A 20,311-nucleotide genomic window follows, 5' to 3' on the forward strand; every position below is an offset into this window, starting at 1 on the left:
AACAATTTCTGGGCATAAAATCGCACGGCGTACTGTGGAATTAGCTACCATCTCATTTCTTTTTCTCAGAGGTTTATAAACTTGGCTGAATTATAGTAGAAAGAGTGCTGCAATGAGAAACAAGGAGGGCTTTTTCCTAATCTCTTTTCTTACTCTCTTTGATCACTAAATAGGTAGGTAACCTTGGACAGTCTACCAAACGTTTCTAGGCTTTTTTTTAAAAGAGAGATCTCGCTCTGTTGCCTTTGTTGGATCATAGCTCACTGCAGCCCTGGACTCCTGGGCTCAAAGTGATCCTACCTCAGCCTCCCCTGAGCCTCTTGAGTAGCTAGGACTACAGGCGCATGCCACCATGCCAGGCTAACTTTATTTTTCATAGAGACAGGGTCTTGCTGTGTTGCCCAGGCTGGTCTTCAGTTCCTGGCCTTAAGCAGTCCTCCCACTTTGGCCTCCCAAAGTGCTGAGATCACAGGTGTGAGCCATGGCACCCGGCCTTTTCTAGGCTTTTTAAGTACTTCATCTATGTAGTGGGAATGATAATACTGCTCATTCCTGAAACAAAATTGCCTGAAGTTATTCCAAGGTTTACAATCAATGCTTCTATGAAAAGAGAATTTTCCTTGGGAGTGTATCTGTATTTAATGGTAATCAGTGAAAAACACTATTAATTTGAAAGAAATTTAAAGCCATTATTGTAAGGATACATCTTGTATAAAAAAATTAGGTTCTAAAGTGTTAAGAATTATGGTTTGAAAGGAAGAAACAACTAGAAAGAAAATAAGAGATTAAAGATTTTAAAAGAATTAAAATACATGGTTAATGTAAAATCCTTTAAAAGGATCACATATTCAGAATTGTCTTATGCTTTTAAAATAAGCATAGAATTACATTAATTGTATATTCCAAGCTAGAAGAATAAGACAAGATATAAGGAAAAAAGTTATTGTAGTATTAAAATGAATATAATGGGAATTTTACTATAAAATTACTTTTTGGAATCCTAAGGAAAATGATTATATTTGAAATGCCTTCCTTCACTTTATATTAATGTCACAATTACAGAAAATATTTGTGTATTAAGAAGAAATTGTTGGCCAGGTGCAGTGGCTTACGCCTGTAATCCCAGCACTTTGGGAGGCCGAGGTGGGCAGATCACAAGGTCAGGAGTTCGAGACCAGCCTGACCAACATGCTGAAACCCTGTGTGTACTAAAAATACAAAAAAAATTAGCCGGGCCTGGTGGCATGTGCCTGTAATCCCAGCTGCTCAGGAGGCTGAGGCAGGAGAATCGCTTGAACCCGGGAGGCAGAGGTTGCAGTGGGCAGAGATCAAGCCTGGAGCGACAGAGGGAGCGACAGAGGGAGACTCCGTCTCAAAAAAAAAAAAAAGAAATTGTTCTTTGAAGTGTAAATTTTTATTTTATTTAAATCTAATCTTTTTTTAAAAGCACATTTTTTTCTGATTATAGAAGTAATTTATGCTTAGTGTGGAAAGTTACATTTAGAGAAGCATAAAGACCCATTAGCTGTCTAATGAGAAGTAATCATTGTTAACATGTTGGCATGTATCTTTGTAGTCTTTTACATAGCATGTAATGAGTAAAATATTCATGCTGACTTCATAGCTCATGGTGATTACTTTCTAGTTGTACTAACATCAAAATAGTTTTGTCTGAACTGAACAAGCCTATCAAAGTTAAAGCCTTAAAAATTTGTTAAGAAAGGTACCTGCATGAAGTTATAAAAAGGGGCAGCAGATTAAATTAGGATGTTCTTTGGGCATATTTTTAAAAATTTTTAACATTACTTTTTTTTCTTTCTGAGACAGTCACCCAAGCTAGAGTGCAGAGATGCAATCTCAGCTCACTGCAACCTCTGCCTCCCGGGTTCAAGTGATTCTCCTGACTCAGCCTCCAGTAGCTGGGATTACAGGCACATGCCACCACACCCAGCTAATTTTGTATTTTTAATAGAGATGGGATTTCACCATGTTGGCCAGGCTGGTCTTGAGCTTCTGACCTCAAGTGATCCACCCACCTTGGCCTCCCAAAGTGCTGGGTTTAACATTAATTTTTCCAGCCTGGGCAACATGGTGAAACTCTGTCTCTACCAAAAAAATACAAAAAAATTAGCTGGGTGTGGTAGCGCATGCCCGTAGTGCCAGCTACTTGGTGGATTGAGGTGGGAAGATCTCTTGAGCCCAGGAGGTTGAGGCAGCAGTGAGCTGAGATCACACCACTGCACTCCAGCCTGGATGACAAAGTGAGACCCTGTTTCTAAAAAAAAAAAAAAAAACCATCGATTTTTTAATAGTTATTTATTTATTTATTTTTTGAGATGGAGTCTCGCTCTGTTGCCCAGGCTGGCATGATCTCAGCTCACTGCAACCTCCACTTCTGGGTTCAAGCAATTCTCCTGCCTCAGCCTCCCAAGTAGCTGGGACTACAGACACATGCCACCACGCCTGGCTAATTTTTGTATTTTTAGTGGAGACGGTGTTTCACCATGTTGGCCAGGCTGGTCTCGAACTTCTGACTTTAGGTGATCCGCCCACCTCGGCCTCCCAAAGTACTGGGATTACAGGTGTGAGCCTCTGCGCCCAGCCTTTATGTTTTTCGTGAACATACGTGGTTAAAAATTTAGATTGTGATTAAGTGTTGTTAGAAATCCAGGTTAAAATTTGAAATTTCAGCAGTGGTATCTGGAAAAACATTGAGACTATACTTAACTTAGTGCACGTGCTCTCAAATATCCTTATTTCCCTAAAGGTTGTTCTCAGTTATTATTTTACACATGATATCTATAATTAATACTAATAACACAGGTTAAAATATTATCTCAATTATTTAACGACTTTTGATAATAACGAAATACATATTCCACATATTTTTGACCAGTTTGTTTTCTCTATGAAACGTGTGTTTATTAACTTATTATTATCAGATGTCACCCTTATCTTTCTGATTTCTGGGATTTAATTCTAGCAGGTATTGTTTAGTATATTTTATTAATTTGTATTATATTGTTCACATTTTCAGTATGATTTTATTATTATTTGCAATATTTACTGAATTTTAAACTATTTCTAATATTTTTTATTTTCATGAGATGTAATTTCAATATAAGTAATAATGCATAGATCTGCAATGTACCAGGCCGGGCGCGGTGGCTCACGCCTGTAATCCCAGCACTTTGGGAGGCTGAGGTGGGTGGATCACGAGGTCAGGAGATCGAGACCATCCTGGCTAACATGGTGAAACCCCGTCTCTACTAAAAAATACAAAAAATTAGCCGGGCGTGGTGGCGGGCGCCTGTAGTCCCAGCCACTCGGGAGGCTGAGGCAGGAGAATGGCGTGAACCTGGGAGGTGGAGGTTGCAGTGAGCGAAGATGGCGCCACTGCAGTCCAGCCTGGGTGACAGAGCAAGACTCTGTCTCAAAAAAAAAAGAAGATCTGCAATGTACCATTACAGGATTTCTGGCAAATGTAAACACACTTGTCCCAACAGCCAAGGTTGGATGTACAGGAGGCTCATCCCCCCAGCACAAGCGACCTTCTCTGTGCTTCCAGTCAGCTCCCACATTTAACACAATGTTTTGATTTCTGCCACTGTAGATTCACTGTTCATGTTTTGATTTTCATATAAATGGATTCAAACATTATAGACCCCTTTTCTGGTAAGGGGCTACTTTTGTTATTTTTGACGTTTATTTATGCTACTTCATATGTAAAATTGCATCTGTATATTGTCATTTAGTCACTTAACAGACTGCCTCTGATATAAAATCTCAAAGTTTTGATATATATGGAGAAAGAGAGAGGGAGAAAGAGAGAGAGAGAGAAATTTTATACTTGAGTCAGTCCATTTAGCAATAAATGACAGTAAGCTGATCCATTTCCCTCTCAATGCACTTTGAATTTGTTTCTGGTTTATTAACATCATAAGCAAAGCTGCTGCAAATATTTTTTGTTTTTCTATTTACCTTTTCTCATTTTTATTGAGAAAATATGTGGAAATATGCATTTCTTCATCATAAAAGTAAACTTAATTTGTTCAGCTTTGTGGAACAATAATTGACAATAAAATTGTATATATTTGAGGTGAACCACTTGATATTTTGGTATAAATTGTGAAATTTTCACTATGACCAAGGAGTTAGCATGTCTGTTACCTTACAGTTACCATTTTCTTCCTTTAATTTATTATGTATCTGTCTGATGAGAGCACCTGAGATCTATCCCTTTACCAGAGATCAAGTTTGCAATACAGTGTTGATAGCTATAGTCCCATTGCTTTACATTAGACCTCCAGAACCCATTCAACCTGCACGACTGAAACTTTATGCCCTTGACAAGAATCACTCTATTTCCACTCCTCCCAGCCCTGGGAACCACTTTTCTACTCTCTGCTTCTAAGAATTTGAATATTTTAGATTCCCCATATAAATGAGATAATGCAGCATTTGTCTTTCTGTGTCTGGTTTATTCCACTTAGCATAATGTTCTCCAGGCCCATCTATGTTGTTGGAAATGTTATAATTTCCTTATTTTTAGAGGTCACATAATATTCCATTGTATGTGTATACATTTCCTTTATACACCCATTTACCTATGGTCACTAATTTCAAAAAAATTCTAGGCCATTACGAATCATCTTGTAATAAACATATTTTTACTTACTGATTTTATTTCCTTTGAATACACAGGCAGAAGTGGGATCATCAGATCACATAATAGTTTTACTTTCAATTTACAAAATAACTTTTACTACCACTCCACTAAATAGTTCCCTTTTCACCAGCTAACTGTCAGCATTTTGTTATCTTTTGTGTCTGTGATAATAGTCACGGTAACTAATGTGAGGTGATATCTCATTGTGGTTTTGATTTGGATTCCCCTGCTGATTAGCAATGTGGAGCACCGTTCCATATCCTGCTGGCCATGCATATGTCTTCCCTTGAATACAATGTCTATGTACAATTTTGCCCTCTTAAAAATCAGGTTTTTTTTGCTATTGTAGGGGTTCTTTACACATTTAGAAAGATCCCTTTGTGAGATGTATAGTTTCAAATAATTTATTTGTCTATGATTTTGGTGTCAAATCCAAATAAATCATTTTCCAGATAAATTCCAGAAAGCTTCTTTTTTCCGTATTTTCTTCTATGAGTTTACAATTTTAGATATCATATTATATCCAAGCCTTGAGTACATTTTTAGGTGATTTTTGTATATCAGATGAGATAAGGTCTCATTTTTTTCTGCATATGTATGCCCAGTTTTTACACCTTTTATTAAAAAGGCAATCTTTTCCTCATTGTGTGTCCTTGGAACACAAAATCTGGCAGATACACAAAAGAGGAAAATCTTAGACCAATATTCTTGAGGATAGACCTAAAAATCTTCAAGAAAATACTAGCAAATTGAATATAGCAGCACATTAAAAAGTTGTTACATTATGATCCAGTAGATTTTACTCCTTTCATGCAAGGCTAGTTCAACATACACAAATCAATAAAGGTGATTCACCACATAAGCAGAATCAAAAGCAAAAACTCTATCATTATCTCAATAGATCCAGAGAAACTTTCAATGAGATTCAACATTCTTCATATTAAAAACCCTCAACAGACTAGACATCAAAGACACTTAGCTTAAAATGATAAGAGCCATGTATGACAAACCCACAACTGACATCATACTGAATCAACAAAAGCTCAAATCATTCCCCTTCATAACTGGAACAAAACAAGAATACCCACTCTCACCACTCCTATTCAGCATGGTAGTGGATATTCTAGCCAGAGAAATCAAACAAGAGAAAGAAATAAAAGGCATCCACACAAGTAAATAAGAATTCAAACTATCTCTTCTTGCTGTTGATAGGATCCTATGCATAGAAAATTCTATAGACTCTGCCAAAAGAATCCTAGAATTGGTAAACAACTTTAGTAATGGTTCAGGATACAGAATAAATACACAAAAATCAGTAGCTTTTTTATACACCAACGACATCCAGGCATAGAGAAAAATAAATGACACAATCCTACTTACAACATCTACAAAAAAAATACCTAGGAATACAGCTAACCAAGGAGGTGAAAGATCTCTACAAGAAGAACTACAACCTCTCCAGCACCTGTTGTTTCCTGACTTTTTAATGATCACCATTCTAACTGGTGTGAGATGGTATCTCATTGTGGTTTTGATTTGCATTTCTCTGATGGCCAGTGATGATGAGCATTTTTTCATGTGTCTGTTGGCTGCATAAATGTCTTCTTTTGAGAAATGTCTGTTCATATCCTTTGCCCACTTTTTGATGGGGTTGTTTGTTTTTTTCCTGTAAATTTGTTTGTGTTCATTGTAGATTCTGGACATTAGCCCTCTGTCAGACGAGTAGACTGTAAACATTTTCTCCCATTCTGTAGGTTGCTTGTTCACTCTGCTGGTAGTTTCTTTTGCTGTGCAGAAGCTCTTTAGTTTAATTAGATCCCATTTGTCAATTTTGGCTTGTGTTGCCGTTGCTTTTGGTGTTTTAGACATGAAGTCCTTGCCCATGCCTATGTCCTGAATGGTATTGCCTAGGTTTTCTTCTAGGGTTTTTATAGTTTTAGGTCTAACATTTAAGTCTTTAATCCAGCTTGAATTAATTTTTGTATAAGGTGTAAGGAAGGGATCCAGTTTCAGCTTTCTACATATGGCTAGCCAGTTTTCCCAGCACCATTTATTAAATAGGGAATCCTTTCCCCATTTCTTGTTTTTGTCAGATTTGTCAAAGATCAGATAGTTGTAGATATGCAGCATTATTTCTGAGGGATCTGTTCTGTTCCATTGGTCTATATCTCTGTTTTGGTACCAGTACCATGCTGTTTTGGTTACTGTAGCCTTGGAAACAACAGGTAACAACAGGTGCTGGAGAGGATGTGGAGAAATAGGAACACTTTTACACTGTTGGTGGGACGGTAAACTAGTTCAACCATTGTGGAAGTAAGTGTGGTGATTCCTCAGGGATCTAGAACCAGAAATACCATTTGACCCAGCCATTCCATTACTGGATATGTACCAAAAGGATTATAAATCATGCTGCTATAAAGACACATGCACACGTATGTTTATTGCGGCACTATTCACAATAGCAAAGACTTGGAACCAACCCAAATGTTCAAAAATGATAGACTGGATTAAGAAAATGTGGCACACATATACCATGGAATACTATGCAGCCATAAAAATGATGAGTTCATGTCCTTTTTGGGGACATGGATGAAGCTGGAAACCATCATTCTCAGCAAACTATCGCAAGGACAAAAAACCAAACACTGCATGTTCTCACTCATAGGTGGGAATTGAACAATGAGAACACATGGACACAGGAAGGGGAACATCACACACCGGGGCCTGTTGTGGGGTGGGGGGAGGAGGGAGGGACAGCATTAGGAGATATACGTGATGCTAAATGACGAGTTAATGGGTGCAGCAGACCAACATGGCACATGTGCACATATGTAACAAACCTGCACACTGTGCACATGTACCCTAAAACTTAAAGTATAATAAAAAAAATTACAACAAAAATCCTTAATGTCTCTTGAGTAGGTAGAGAACCTATATTTTATCTAAGTAACTTGCTCTAAACTGCAAACCAAAATAAGATGATTCAATAAAGAATTTTGTAAACTAGTCTTTAGCAAAAAAAAGAGCTACAAAACACTGCAGAAAGAAATCAGAAAGTAAACAAATAAATTGAAAAAAAAAACATTCCATGCTCATGGAATGGAAGAAATAATATTGCAAAAATGGCAATATTATCCTTCAATTTTTACAGATTCAATGTTACTATCAAAATACCAGTTTTATTCTTCTAGAAATATAAGAAAAGTATTCTAAAATTTGTATGTAACCAAAAAAGAACAAAAACAGCCAAAGTAATCCTCAGCCAAAAGAACAATGCCAGGGACATCACACTATTTGACTTTAAACTCTACCGTAAAGCCACAGTAACAAAAACTGTTTGGTACTGGTACAAGAATAAACACATAGACCAATGAAATAGAATAGAAAACTCAGAAATAAAGCTGCACACCTACAACCATCTGTTTTTTGACAACCCTGAAAAAAACAAACAAGCAATGGGGAAAAGACAACCTAGTAAATAAATGGTGCTGGGATAACTTGCTAGCCACATGCAGAAGATGGGAACTTGACTCCTAACTATCACCATATGAACAAGAAAATTAACCAATGGATTATAGCTTTAACTAAGACTTCAAACTACAAAAAGCTAGGAAGACAGCCTAGGAATACTCTTCTCTGTGTTGGCCTTGGCAAAGAATTACTGGCTCTGAGACCTGTCTCTACGCTACTACATAAGAGTGTTTTTCACATCATTTATCAAAATGTTGGCCCTGTGAAACTCTCTACTTTTTCTATCAGTTTTTTGGTATTATATCTAAAATTTCTGAAGTTTAAAGGGAATAATAATTTTTCTCATGTGCCAATATCTATGCCATAATCCACAGATGCAGGTTAAACTCCAACTCTTTGAATGAAGAAATATCAACAAAATTTTGTGTAATTATACTGTTTTAGATAAACATCCTTCTTCTCTCATGTATTTTATTTATTCATTTATTAACAACAGGATGTTTTTATAAATATTTATTTAATACTTTGGTCAAAATCTAATTCCATGTTATTTATTATATTATTGAAAATGTTCCAGCTCTTTGGAAATTGAGAGCTTCTTCCAGTTGCCCCCTTCATCTTTTTGACATATCCCATTTTTTGTGTGTTTTATTTTTGCCTTTTTAAGTTTTTAAATAATTATGTGGGGTACATTTGTGTTACATAAATACATTGCATAGTGATGAAGTCTGAGTTTTTAAAGTAAGCTCACCAGATATAGTACCTTGGAACCATTAGTGATTATTGATCTCATTCTCAAGTCTTACGAGTCTTCCATGTCTATTATTCTACTCTCTATGTCTATGTGTACCCATTATTTAGCTCCTACTGATAAGTGAGAAAAAGACATATTTGGCTTTCTGTTTATGAGTTGTTTGACTTAAGAAAATGACCTCCAGTACCATCCATATTGCTGCCAGAGATATAATTTCATGCCTTTTTTTGATGAAATTATTTTTCATGGTGTATATATTCCACATTCTCTTTATCCAATTATCCATTACTAGACACTTAGGTTAATCTATATCTTTGTTATTGTAAATAGTGCTGCAATGGACATATGAGTGCAGGCATTTTTGAAACAATGATTTATTTTCTGGGGTACATATCATGGAGTGGGATTGCTGACTAAATGATAGATCTATTTTAGTTGCTTGAGAAGCCTTTACAATTTTTTTCACATAGGTCGCACTAATTTACATTATCAACAACAGTGTATAAATGGGTTTTCTCTGAATTCTCATCCATATCTATAATTTTTTGACTTCATAATAATAGGCACCTTGACTGATGTAAAGTTGTGTCTCACTGTTGTTTTAATATTAATTTACTTGATGATTAGTGTTGTTCAGCTTTTTATTTCCACATGCTTTTTGGCCATTTGAATATCTTCTTCACAAAATGTCTGTTGATGTCTTTTGCCCACATTTTAATGGTGTAATTTATTTATTGGTTGTTGTTGCTGAGTTATCTGTGCTCTTGTTAGATTCTAGATGTTATTTATTGCGCAGTAATGTAATAAATCTAAAAGTCAGGAAACAACAGGTGCTGGAGAGGATGTGGAGAAATAGGAACACTTTTACACTGTTGGTGGGACGGCAAACTAGTTCAACCATTGTGGAAGGCAATGTGGTGATTCCTCAGGGATCTAGAACTAGAATTACCATTTGACCTAGCCATCCCATTACTGGGTATATACCCAAAGGATTATAAATCATGCTGCTATAAAGACGCATGCACATCTATGTTTACTGCGGCACTATTCACAACAGCAAAGACTTGGAACCAACCCAAATGTCCAAAAATGATAGACTGGATTAAGAAAACATGGCACATATACACCATGGAATACTATGCAGCCATAAAAGATGATGAGTTCATGTCCTTTGTAGGGACATGGATGAAGCTGGAAACCATCATTCTCAGCAAACTATCGCAAGGACAAAAAACCAAACACCATATGTTCTCACTCATAGGTGGGAATTGAACAATGAGAACACATGGACACAGGAAGGGGAACATCACACACTGGGGCCTGTTGTGGGGTTAGCGGAGCAGGGAGGGATAGCATTAGGAGAAATACCTAATGTTAAATGATGAGTTAATGAGTGCAGCACACCAACATGGCACACATATACATATGCAACAAACCTGCACGTTGTGCACATGTACCCTAAAACTTAAAGTATAATAAAAAAATGAAAATTTAAAAAATCAATTGCAAAAAAACTGTTGAAACTATAAAAATATGAGGCAATTAAACAACACAGTTTTGACCAATCATTGGCTCACCAATAAAATTAAGATATTAATTTTTAAAAATACAAAGAAAAATGAAGCCACAACATACCAAACCCTCTGAGATACAGGAAGAGCAGTACTAAGAGAGAAGCTTATAGTTCTAAATGTCTACTAAAAAATAGAAAGATTATAAACTAGCAATCTATTGATTTACTTCAAGGAACTAGATATTTTAGAACAAACCAACCCCAGAGCTAGAAGAAGAAAATAAATAAAGATCATGGCAGATTTCAAAAATATTGAAACAAAAAAGCAGAATATAAGGAATCAACAAAACAAAATGTGGTTATTTTAAAACATGAACACAATTGATGGAACACTAACTAGGTCAACCAAAAAAAAAAAAAAACACAGAAGATTCAAGTTAGCACAAGCAGAAATGAAAAAGGTGGTATTACAACTGACCCAACGGAAATACAAAAGATTGTCAAGACATACTGAATACCTCTATGCTCACAAACTAGAAAATCTAGAGGAAATCAATAAATTTCTGGAAATATTCAACCCTCCCAAATTGAACCAGGAAGGAAAAGAAATCCTAAATACACCAATAAGAGTAATAAGATTGAATCAGAAATTGAAAATCTCCCAACCCCAAAAGCCCAGAACCAGATAAATTCAAGGTCTAATTTTACCAAATGTACTATTCTTACTGGAACTATTCCAAAAGATTAAAGAGAAGAGATTCTTTCTCAGCTTTGTCTAAAATACTCGTATCACCTGATACCAAAATCAGGCAAGGATACAAATACAACAACAAAAAGCTACGGGAAAATGTCCCTAATGAACGTAGATACAAAATAGTAAACAGAATACTAGCTAGCTGAAACCAACAGCACAATAAAAAGATAATAATCACAACCAATTGGGTTTATTCCAGGGATGCAAACTTGTCTAAAATACACACATCAATAAATACGATTCAACATACAGCATAATTAAAAACAGAAAACATAAGACCATCTCAATGAATGCAAAAAAGTCATTCAATAAAATTCAATATCCCTTCATGAAAAATTCCTCAACAAGCTTAGCATCAAAGAAACCTACCTCAAAATAATAAAAACCACATACAAAAACCAACAAAACCTCTTAAATAAATCAACAGAACAGGGATCTTCTTAAATTTTGTAAAAACCTATGCAACTGATTTATTCAATATGCTGGACTTGGTAGTGAAGAAATGAATGACTTTAAAAAAAAAGCCACATATAACAACACAAGATTATACGGAATGAGAAAAATTTGCAAAAATATTCCTGAATAACGTGAAAAAGAATGCACACTTTCACCACTCCTACTCGACGTATTAGTGAAAGTCCTAGCCAGAATAATCAGAAAAGAAAAAAGAAATGTATGTTTCAAGTTCCAAGCCTAAGGAATCCAGGAGTGGCATGCCCAGAGACTTGTTTTTTAATCTACGAATAACATCCAAACCCCAGGCATATCCGTCGGAACACAGGATTTACGGGTGTTTGAGGCTCTTTCTTTTGGGTTAAGTGGAAGTTGCTAGGCGGAGGGGGTTAATTAAAATTACTACATAAGCTGCATGTGTTGTGTCAAATGATCTTAGTTTTCTTGTCCAGCCTGCTGTTCCTGAACCACATTATGTGAAATCCCTCAATAAACTCTATGTCTTGTTCACTGGTTTGGCCTGTTGCACATGATGCCAGTCCTATTGGTGTCAATACTGGTCTAGCATGACATCCAGTCAACCTGGCAAAAGGTCCAAAAAAAATCTCATGAGCACCCAGACAATGGAATCTAAAAAGAGGAGACCCCTGCAGAAACCCTGGGCAGGCTGTTAATTTCTACGTGGGGCTCAACAGCTGCTATCCATGATGGATGGGACCCAGTGCGTGAGTATGGGGATACCGCCACAATGCCAAAAGTTCTGGAAGAACCGCTTCAGTGGGTGCATCTTACAAAGTGAAAGTCAGATGCCCAAGCTGTGGCATTTTCAGGTGGGTGGTTCCTCCTGACTCCACTCTGAGCAGCCACTGAGACAGTGCTCACTGTGTAGGCTACAGTGTGTCAGTCACAAGAAGAGCTACTCCTAGAAAAACATACCAGACTAGTTCAGACTAATCAGAGACGTTTCTGTCCTGCCTGTGGAAGCAGAATGGCAAACTGGGGACCGCGGCTTGTGGAGCGGCACATTTGAAGGATTTCCGGCCATCACACGACTTAGTTAGGGCTGTGATGACTAAATTGTCATGGGACCCTAAGACTTGGTTCCCATGAAGAGCTCCAGGGGGAGGAGGACGATGTTTGGGGTAAGTCCATGGGGGATCCTGTCCTCTCTACACATCTGGTGGCTACCACCAAGGTAAAAATGGGCCAACTGCACTAGCAGAGGCAAGCCCCAGAAGACGTTTCCCACCTGAAATAAGGAAGCACACCACAATGTGGGATTCCACCACTGCGGAATTGCTGACACTTAGAAATGGGTTCAGACAGAAGAAGAGAGGGTTGATCACAGGGTGGCTTCTTCATCTGTGAGGCATGCAGGAGGAGGGCATTATACTCCGTGAACTCAAGATTATTAAAGTGACATCCATCACAAACCATCTGGGCCTGAGGCAGCACCTCGATGGTGTCAGTCATGGAGATTGGACCATCCCTCTCCTTAGCTGGGTGATTGCAGACTGCAAGGGACCCTGGTGAAATGAGGGAGATGTCCGCTTTCTTAGTGTGTTCTCGCATTGCAAGAAATACCTGAAACTGAGTAATTCATATAGAAAATAGGTTTAATTTACTCACGATTCTACCGGCTGTACGGGAAGCATGACGATAGAATCTGTTCAGCTTCTGGGGAGGCCTCAGGGAATTTACAATGATAGTGAAAGGCAAAAGGGGAGCAGCCACTTTATATGGTGGGAGCAGGAGCAAAGAAAGAGTGAGGGTGGAGGTGCTACACAGTGTTAAACAACCAAATCTCATGCGAACTCATTTACTGTCATAGCAAGGGGACGGTGCTAACCGTTATTCATAAATCCGCACCCATGGTACAACCACCAGGCCCCGCCTCAAACATTAGGGAAGCAAAATCACATACAGTTGTTATGACAGGTGGGACATCCAGAAAACCTCACTAGACATGTCCCACATCGCCCTGGAGCTGTCTCGGGGAGCAGTCTCCTCCAGTGTTTAGAGGCACAGGCACAGATAATAGGGCTGACACTGTCCAGATGTGTGATATTCAACACATTGCACAACGGCTCTGTTCTGTATGTAATTTATCTTCTTTAAACTGTAACATTGACACTTCAATTAAATATATTCTGCAAATATGTAAAAATAAGATGATTGCTAAATGATTATCAAGGCACAATCACATAATCTGAAGTTATACTTTCCTGAGAGATAGGATTACCGCCCATATTTTCTAGGACACTCATCCGCTCTGGGCACTTCCCTCTCCTCAGGCGTCCCATCCCAGAGCTTGCTATATAGTAGGAGACAGGCAAATAGGGTCCTCCCTCTGCTGATGAAAACCAGCCCAGCCCCCTGCAGCTCTGAAAGCAGAGCCCCAGCCCTGGGATTTTCAGGTGTTTTCATTTGTTGATCAGCACTAAACACAGAAGACTCACTATGGAGTTTGGGCTGATCTGGGTTTTCCTTGTTGCTATTTTAAAAGGTGATTCATGGGGGAACTAGAGATACTGAGTGTGAGTGGACATGAGTGAGAGAAACAGTGGATTTGTGTGGCAGTTTCTGACCAGGGTGTCTCTGTGTTTGCAGGTGTCCAGTGTGAAGTGCAGCTGTTGGAGTCTGGGGGAGGCTTGGTCCAGCCTGGGGGGTCCCTGAGATTCTCCTGTGCAGCCTCTGGATTCACCTTCAGTGACTACTACTTGGGCTGGTTCTGCCAAGTTCCAGGGAAGGGGCTGGAGTGGGTTGGCCGTATTAGAAAAAAAGCTGACAGTTACACCACAGAATACGCCGCGTCTATGAAAGGCAGATTCACCATCTCAAGAGACGATTCAAAGAACACACTGTATCTGCAAATGAACAGCCTGAAAACCGAGGACATGGCCGTGTATTACTGTGGTAGAGAAACAGCGAGGGGAGGTCAGTGTGGGCCCAGACACAAACCTCCCTGCAGGGGCGCGCGGGGCCACCAGGGGGCGTGCGGGAACCACTGAGGACAGGACAGGTCCCAGGAGCAGGTGCTGGGGGAGGTTTCCTTTCTCAGCTGCAGGAGGCAGGTTTGTTTTTGCAGGACTCTTGAGCCTTATGAGGTTGCAATATTTTGTACCAGATAAGCACAAAACACGTAATTTCATTATGCTTTGCTTTAGTTTTTCAAAACAACATAAAGGTAATCATTTTCCCAACAAACATGATACAGCCTACTATATATGAGATGCTTCTTATGTTCCAAGGTTTCTTTTCAGGACTTACTATGGATTACATATTTTCAATTTTTTTCTGACGTGGAATGCCAATGCCTCTGGATTATAGATTATTCTTTTAATTTATCCCTTAAAAATAATTTTTCCAAAGCCCCACTCAAAACCAGAGTATTATTAGAACTTTGTGGTGTAAGCGTTGGACCAGCATTAAGAATACATTCCATTTGGTTCATGTGCTCTCAAATATCCTTTTTTATTTAAAAGTTGTTCTCAGTTGTAATACCACACAAAATATTAACAATTTATAATATCGACACAGGTTAAATATCAAATAAATAATTTAATGACATTTGATTGGAAAAGACTGCATGTTCCATCTGTCTTGACTATTTTTTCTTCTCTATGAAATGTATGCTAATTAATTACTAAGTTTCTGGTGTTACTGTTATCTTTTCTTATTGCTGGGATTTAATTTTAGGAGGTATACTGAAATACATTTTATTAATTCATATAATAATGTTCATATTTTGGGTAGGGTTTTAATATTCAATGTATTACTTACTGAATTTTAAACTATTCTACACTTATTTTTTTATGAGATAAAATGTACATGTAAGAAAAAATTTATAGATCTTTGAAAATGTGCATTTAGTGAAAAGATGGGACCCAAATAAAATATGTGAGGCAGAACCCAAGGCAGCCGAAAATCTTAATTTTCCTTCAACATTCAGTGTATTTTGTCACTTTTTCCAGCAAGTCTTACCTAAATTTGCATAACCAGGTTTCATTGTGATGTGCTTTTCTTTTTTAAAACTTTTTTTTTTTATTATACTTTAAGTACTGGGATACATGTGCAGAATGTGCAGGCTTGTCACATAGGTATACATGTGCCATGGTGGTTTGCTGCACCCATCAACCCGACATCTACATTACGTATTTCTCCTAATGTTGTCCCTCCCCGCACCCCCAACCCCCAACAGGCCCCAGTGTATGATGTTCCCCTCCCTGGGTCCATGTGTTCTCATTGTTCAACTCCCACTTATGAGTGAGAACATGTGGTGTTTGGTTTTTCTGTTCCTGTGTTAGTTTGCTGAGAATGATGGTTTCCAGCTTCATCCATGTTCCTGAAAAGAACATGAACTCATCCTTTTTTATGGCTGCATAGTATTCCATGGTGTATATGTGTCACATTTTCTTTATCCAGTCTATCACTGATGGGCATTTTGGTTGGTTCCCCTTATAATGAGAATTATGCTACATGAATTTTTACTACTTTTCTAATTGCCTTTCTCCCTCTGTGAACCTGAATTATAGGCTAAGAGAGAGTAGGAACTTAGTTTTATTTGTTGATCATGTTATAGTATTTAGAAGAATTCATATGAAAATTAGATATTACGTTCAACAGACTTTTAATATATGCCTGGAAATTGGCTGGAAAGGTGTGCAAAAAATACTTTCAAAAGTGATTGAAATATTTTAATTTATATAACTTCTTGAGAAATGTTCATCTTGTAAAAACTGCTACTTGTAAAGAAAAGATTTGTTATGTCAATTATATTCCCAGACCTTTCAAGAAGTATTAGGGAAGCCAGATCTCATGCCTTACAGCACAGTGGAAGAACCAATGCCTCCATTGGTTTGGAGGTGGAGGGTTGAATGTGTACAACAGAGCTGCTGTGGATCCTGCCATGGAGGCATATGTAAGATGTGCTGCAGCCTTGCCTTTACCACAAGGGACACTGAGCCAGCTGCCTGAGTGAAAGATAAGTAATACTGGTGGTGAATACATCGTAAGTCCAATTTCAATAGTCAGTTGTAAATGTGATAAGTTTCAAACTTAACATTAAAATTATGTCTTATGTCTGTTACTGAATCCAAGTTATCATACAAAGAAAAGTGCAAACTGATAGTGCCTTAATTTTTTTAAAGAAATCACTATGAAAAAATTAAATTTTAAAATGCCCACTTAGGGATTCTTTTTTTTTTTTTGCCTCAGTAGTGAGATCATATTAAAAACATAAATTGTGTTTTAATTTGTATAATTATGAAACACACTCAAAATAAACATAGAAAAAGAGAGAAAATATAAGTGAAAAAGCTAAATTAATAAAAGCTAATGATACTGATACTACTATTGACAATATTTGAATATATTCTCTTTCTGCTTTTCTATTTTATACATTAGGATAGTGCTAAGTAGTATTACAACATTTTTACTCAAAATACTATATTGTAGATATTTTCTCAAATCCCCAAATTTTTTTTGTAACATAATTTTAGTTTGAATATATCATGCCATAACTTAATATTTTTCTATTTTTTGACATTCATATTGTTTTAACATTTTTACTATTGTATATAAAATGCTTTGGTAAATGTATTTTTGCATGAATCTTTGTATACATCCTTATATTTGTGATATGGAGAATATTAGATATGTAACTTCTGGGTCAAAGAACTTGAATATACTTAAAGATCTTGACTTAAAGTGTCAAATTGCCATCCAGAGAGATCGTGCCACCATTCTTACTAGTACCTTGGGTAAGGTAAAAATGCTTTGACTTTTAAAAATCTCTTATTGTTGCTATTTTAAGTTTCACTTTTATCTAATAGTTATTTATGTGGTTGTCATTTTCTAAGTGGCTAGTTTAAGCACACTTTGTAAATTGATGAGTCATTTATATTACTGTTTGGTGAAGTACCTGTTTTTGCCTAATTTTCCCTGTGGCTTCATTCTTTTCTATTTACAAATTTACATCAAGGATACTATTCTTTACACTTATGTTATAGTCATTTTTCTGTTTGTTATTCCTCTTTCAGTTCTGTCTACAGTCTCTTTTGAAGTACTGCTTCACATTTTAAAAAATAAATTTGTTACTCACTCTTGTTTCTTTCTGCTGATTTGATACTTAGAATTTGTTTACCCCCCTGTTTGAGTTTATATGAAGCTTCTTATGTGTCAGACAATGTTCTTTACAATGTGTTGACTCCCCCAATCCTCACAAAATATCTGTACGAAGCCCCTATTTTTGTTCATGTTTTAATGGAAATGGAAATAGTAAATTATTTCATCAAAGTCACAGTAGTATGTAAATTGCAGAGCCACAATTTCAATACAAGCAGTCCAACTCCATATTCCATATGCTTAACAAGTATGTATGAACTGCTTGTATTTTCTCCTGTTTACTACATGATTTTATTTCTTAATGTTTAATTGTTATACTCTTTTTGATTAATGATATATGTCATGAGTAGGTTATTTGCGTTTTTTTAATTTTGAAGACTTATGGTAACAAGACTATTTTTGAATAATTTACTTTTGCACCTTGATAAAAAATGTTTCTCCGAGCACATACTGAATCTGTATGTAGTACAAATTTTGCTCCTTGAATTTCTATTTAGTTTTGTCTTTTACTATTAAACAATCACCAAAACTATTGTATTTTTAAGTGTTTTCATTTTTAAAATTAATATTTCACCTTCTATTACTTTCTTAATAAAAATACTTTGGTTATTCTTGAGTTTTATGGGTTTTTAAAGTTATTACTACCCTTAGAAATATTTGTCAAGATGTAAAATAGTTTCCATTAAAATTTTGTTTTTAATTTACTTGAAATAGATTCACTGAAGGACAATTCACACTTTATTATATTGTTTTCCCAATTCAGAATGGGGTACAAACCCCCCAATTATTCAAGATTTATTTTATATAATTATCTAATATATTATACCTTTTATATAGAGTTCCTACATGTATGTATATGTGTGTGTATATATATATACTCACACACAAAAATGTATATATATGTAAGTAAAATAGATTTATAGGAGTGTTTGTGTATGGGGTGGATATATTTATGTATTAATTATTTATTATAACTATTCTGCAATTGTCCAAACTAATGACTGTATTATTCATTTTAATTTAGATTTCCACACTTGGCTATGATAATTGGTTTGTGTATCTATTCTCTCCAAAACTGGGAAATATTAGGACAGAGTTATTACACCATATTTTGTAACCCTTCAGTGCATACACAGTAAATATTTCTTACATGAATGAATGCTTTCCTCCCCCCTATTTAAATTAGAAATATTTTAGCCCTTTTTAAATTCACATATATTTAACCATCACTTGTAAATCACTAGAAGTAGTATATTTGATTGGAATCTGCAATGCATTTCTACAAATTATTTTTTTGACTCAGAATAAAACAATTTGAAATGAAGGATTATCTTTAAATTATTAAATACTGCTATTTTTAAAGCAATTTGAGGAAGGTTTTAAGTGTGGTCAGAAGTAGACATTACCTGTACACAGAAGATTTTTATTTCTTGACCCTTGATTGTTGCTCTCATGAATTTGAAAAAATTAAAAACAGCAAGAGTTTTCATTTAATAGATCCAAGGTTTCTTTAGAGGTGCTTATTTTTGTTTATTTTTGTAGCAGCATGTGAACCTTCTAAATTTCAGTAATTCACATAAAATATGATATCAGGAAAACATAATCTTCAATAGCTATGGGGAAAATGTTTTGAAATCGCTCTTAATGTTTCTCTTTTTCACTTATGAAGGTAAACAAAACTGAGCATCTTATCATGACTATATATATAAATCTAAAATACATATCAGAATGTGTATATACATATATATATATTATGTGCTATATATAAATATATGTTAAAATATTTTTCATTTCTTTAATTCTCTGGTGTGTCTTTGTAGTAGGTTAGCATTTTATATCAGCATTGCTTTGGGAGCTCAATTGAATTTCCTTTGAAATTCCTGTGTTATATAACCTGAAGAGGATCACAAATGTGAGAAACATTTGTGGTCATAGAGAACTTTCATGGCACATTAAATATGTGCATGTGGGTGGGAGAGAGAGAAAAGAGAAAGAGTGTGTGTTTTTGCTTATGTGGGTATCTTTGCATTGACTTACTATATGTTATTTTATTTTTTAATCCTAGAGAGTCTGATCTTTTGCCAGTCATGTTTTCTTTGTGTGGCTTTTTAAAATTTTAATTTTTTAACATTTAGTTTCATGGGTACATGTGCAGGTTTGTTGTATTCATAAATAGCATACCACAGGGATTTGATGTGCAGATTATTTCATCATCCGGGTAATAAGCATAGTACTCAACAGGTAATTTTTTGAGCCTCATCCTCCTTGCGCCCTCCACCTTCATGTAGGTCTCAGTGTCTGTTGTTCCTGTCTTTGTGTCCATGTGTACTCAATGTTTAGTATCCGCTTATAAGTGAGAACATGTAGTACTGGGATTTCTGTTCCTGAACTAGTTCACTTAGGAACATGGCCTCCAGCTCTATCCATGTTGCTGCCAAGAATATGGTCTCATTCATTTTTATGTCTGTATAATACCTTATAGTACATACATCCACATTTTCTTTATCCAGTCTACTGTTGATGGGTATTTAGATTGATTCCATGTCTTTGCTGTTGCAAATGGTGCTGCAA

General features: G+C 36.2%; 1 protein-coding gene across 2 annotated transcripts in view; it reads left to right on the forward strand.

Moving 5' to 3' along the window:
• LOC100601033 (ral GTPase-activating protein subunit alpha-1-like) overlaps positions 1 to 20,311 on the forward strand; it is a 75,464-nt gene that overhangs the window by 48,260 nt on the left and 6,893 nt on the right. For both annotated transcript variants that reach the window (XM_030808814.1, XM_030808813.1), the window contains 2 exons: positions 14,225 to 14,551; positions 16,400 to 16,625. In XM_030808814.1, the coding sequence (XP_030664674.1) occupies positions 14,225 to 14,551; positions 16,400 to 16,491 (419 nt within the window). In that variant the 3' untranslated portion in view covers positions 16,492 to 16,625. The remainder of the gene's footprint in view (positions 1 to 14,224; positions 14,552 to 16,399; positions 16,626 to 20,311) is intronic.

Source organism: Nomascus leucogenys, unplaced genomic scaffold (assembly GCF_006542625.1).
Source record: "Nomascus leucogenys isolate Asia unplaced genomic scaffold, Asia_NLE_v1 000608F_170813_qpd_obj, whole genome shotgun sequence".
Classification (NCBI taxonomy): Eukaryota; Metazoa; Chordata; class Mammalia; order Primates; family Hylobatidae; genus Nomascus; species Nomascus leucogenys.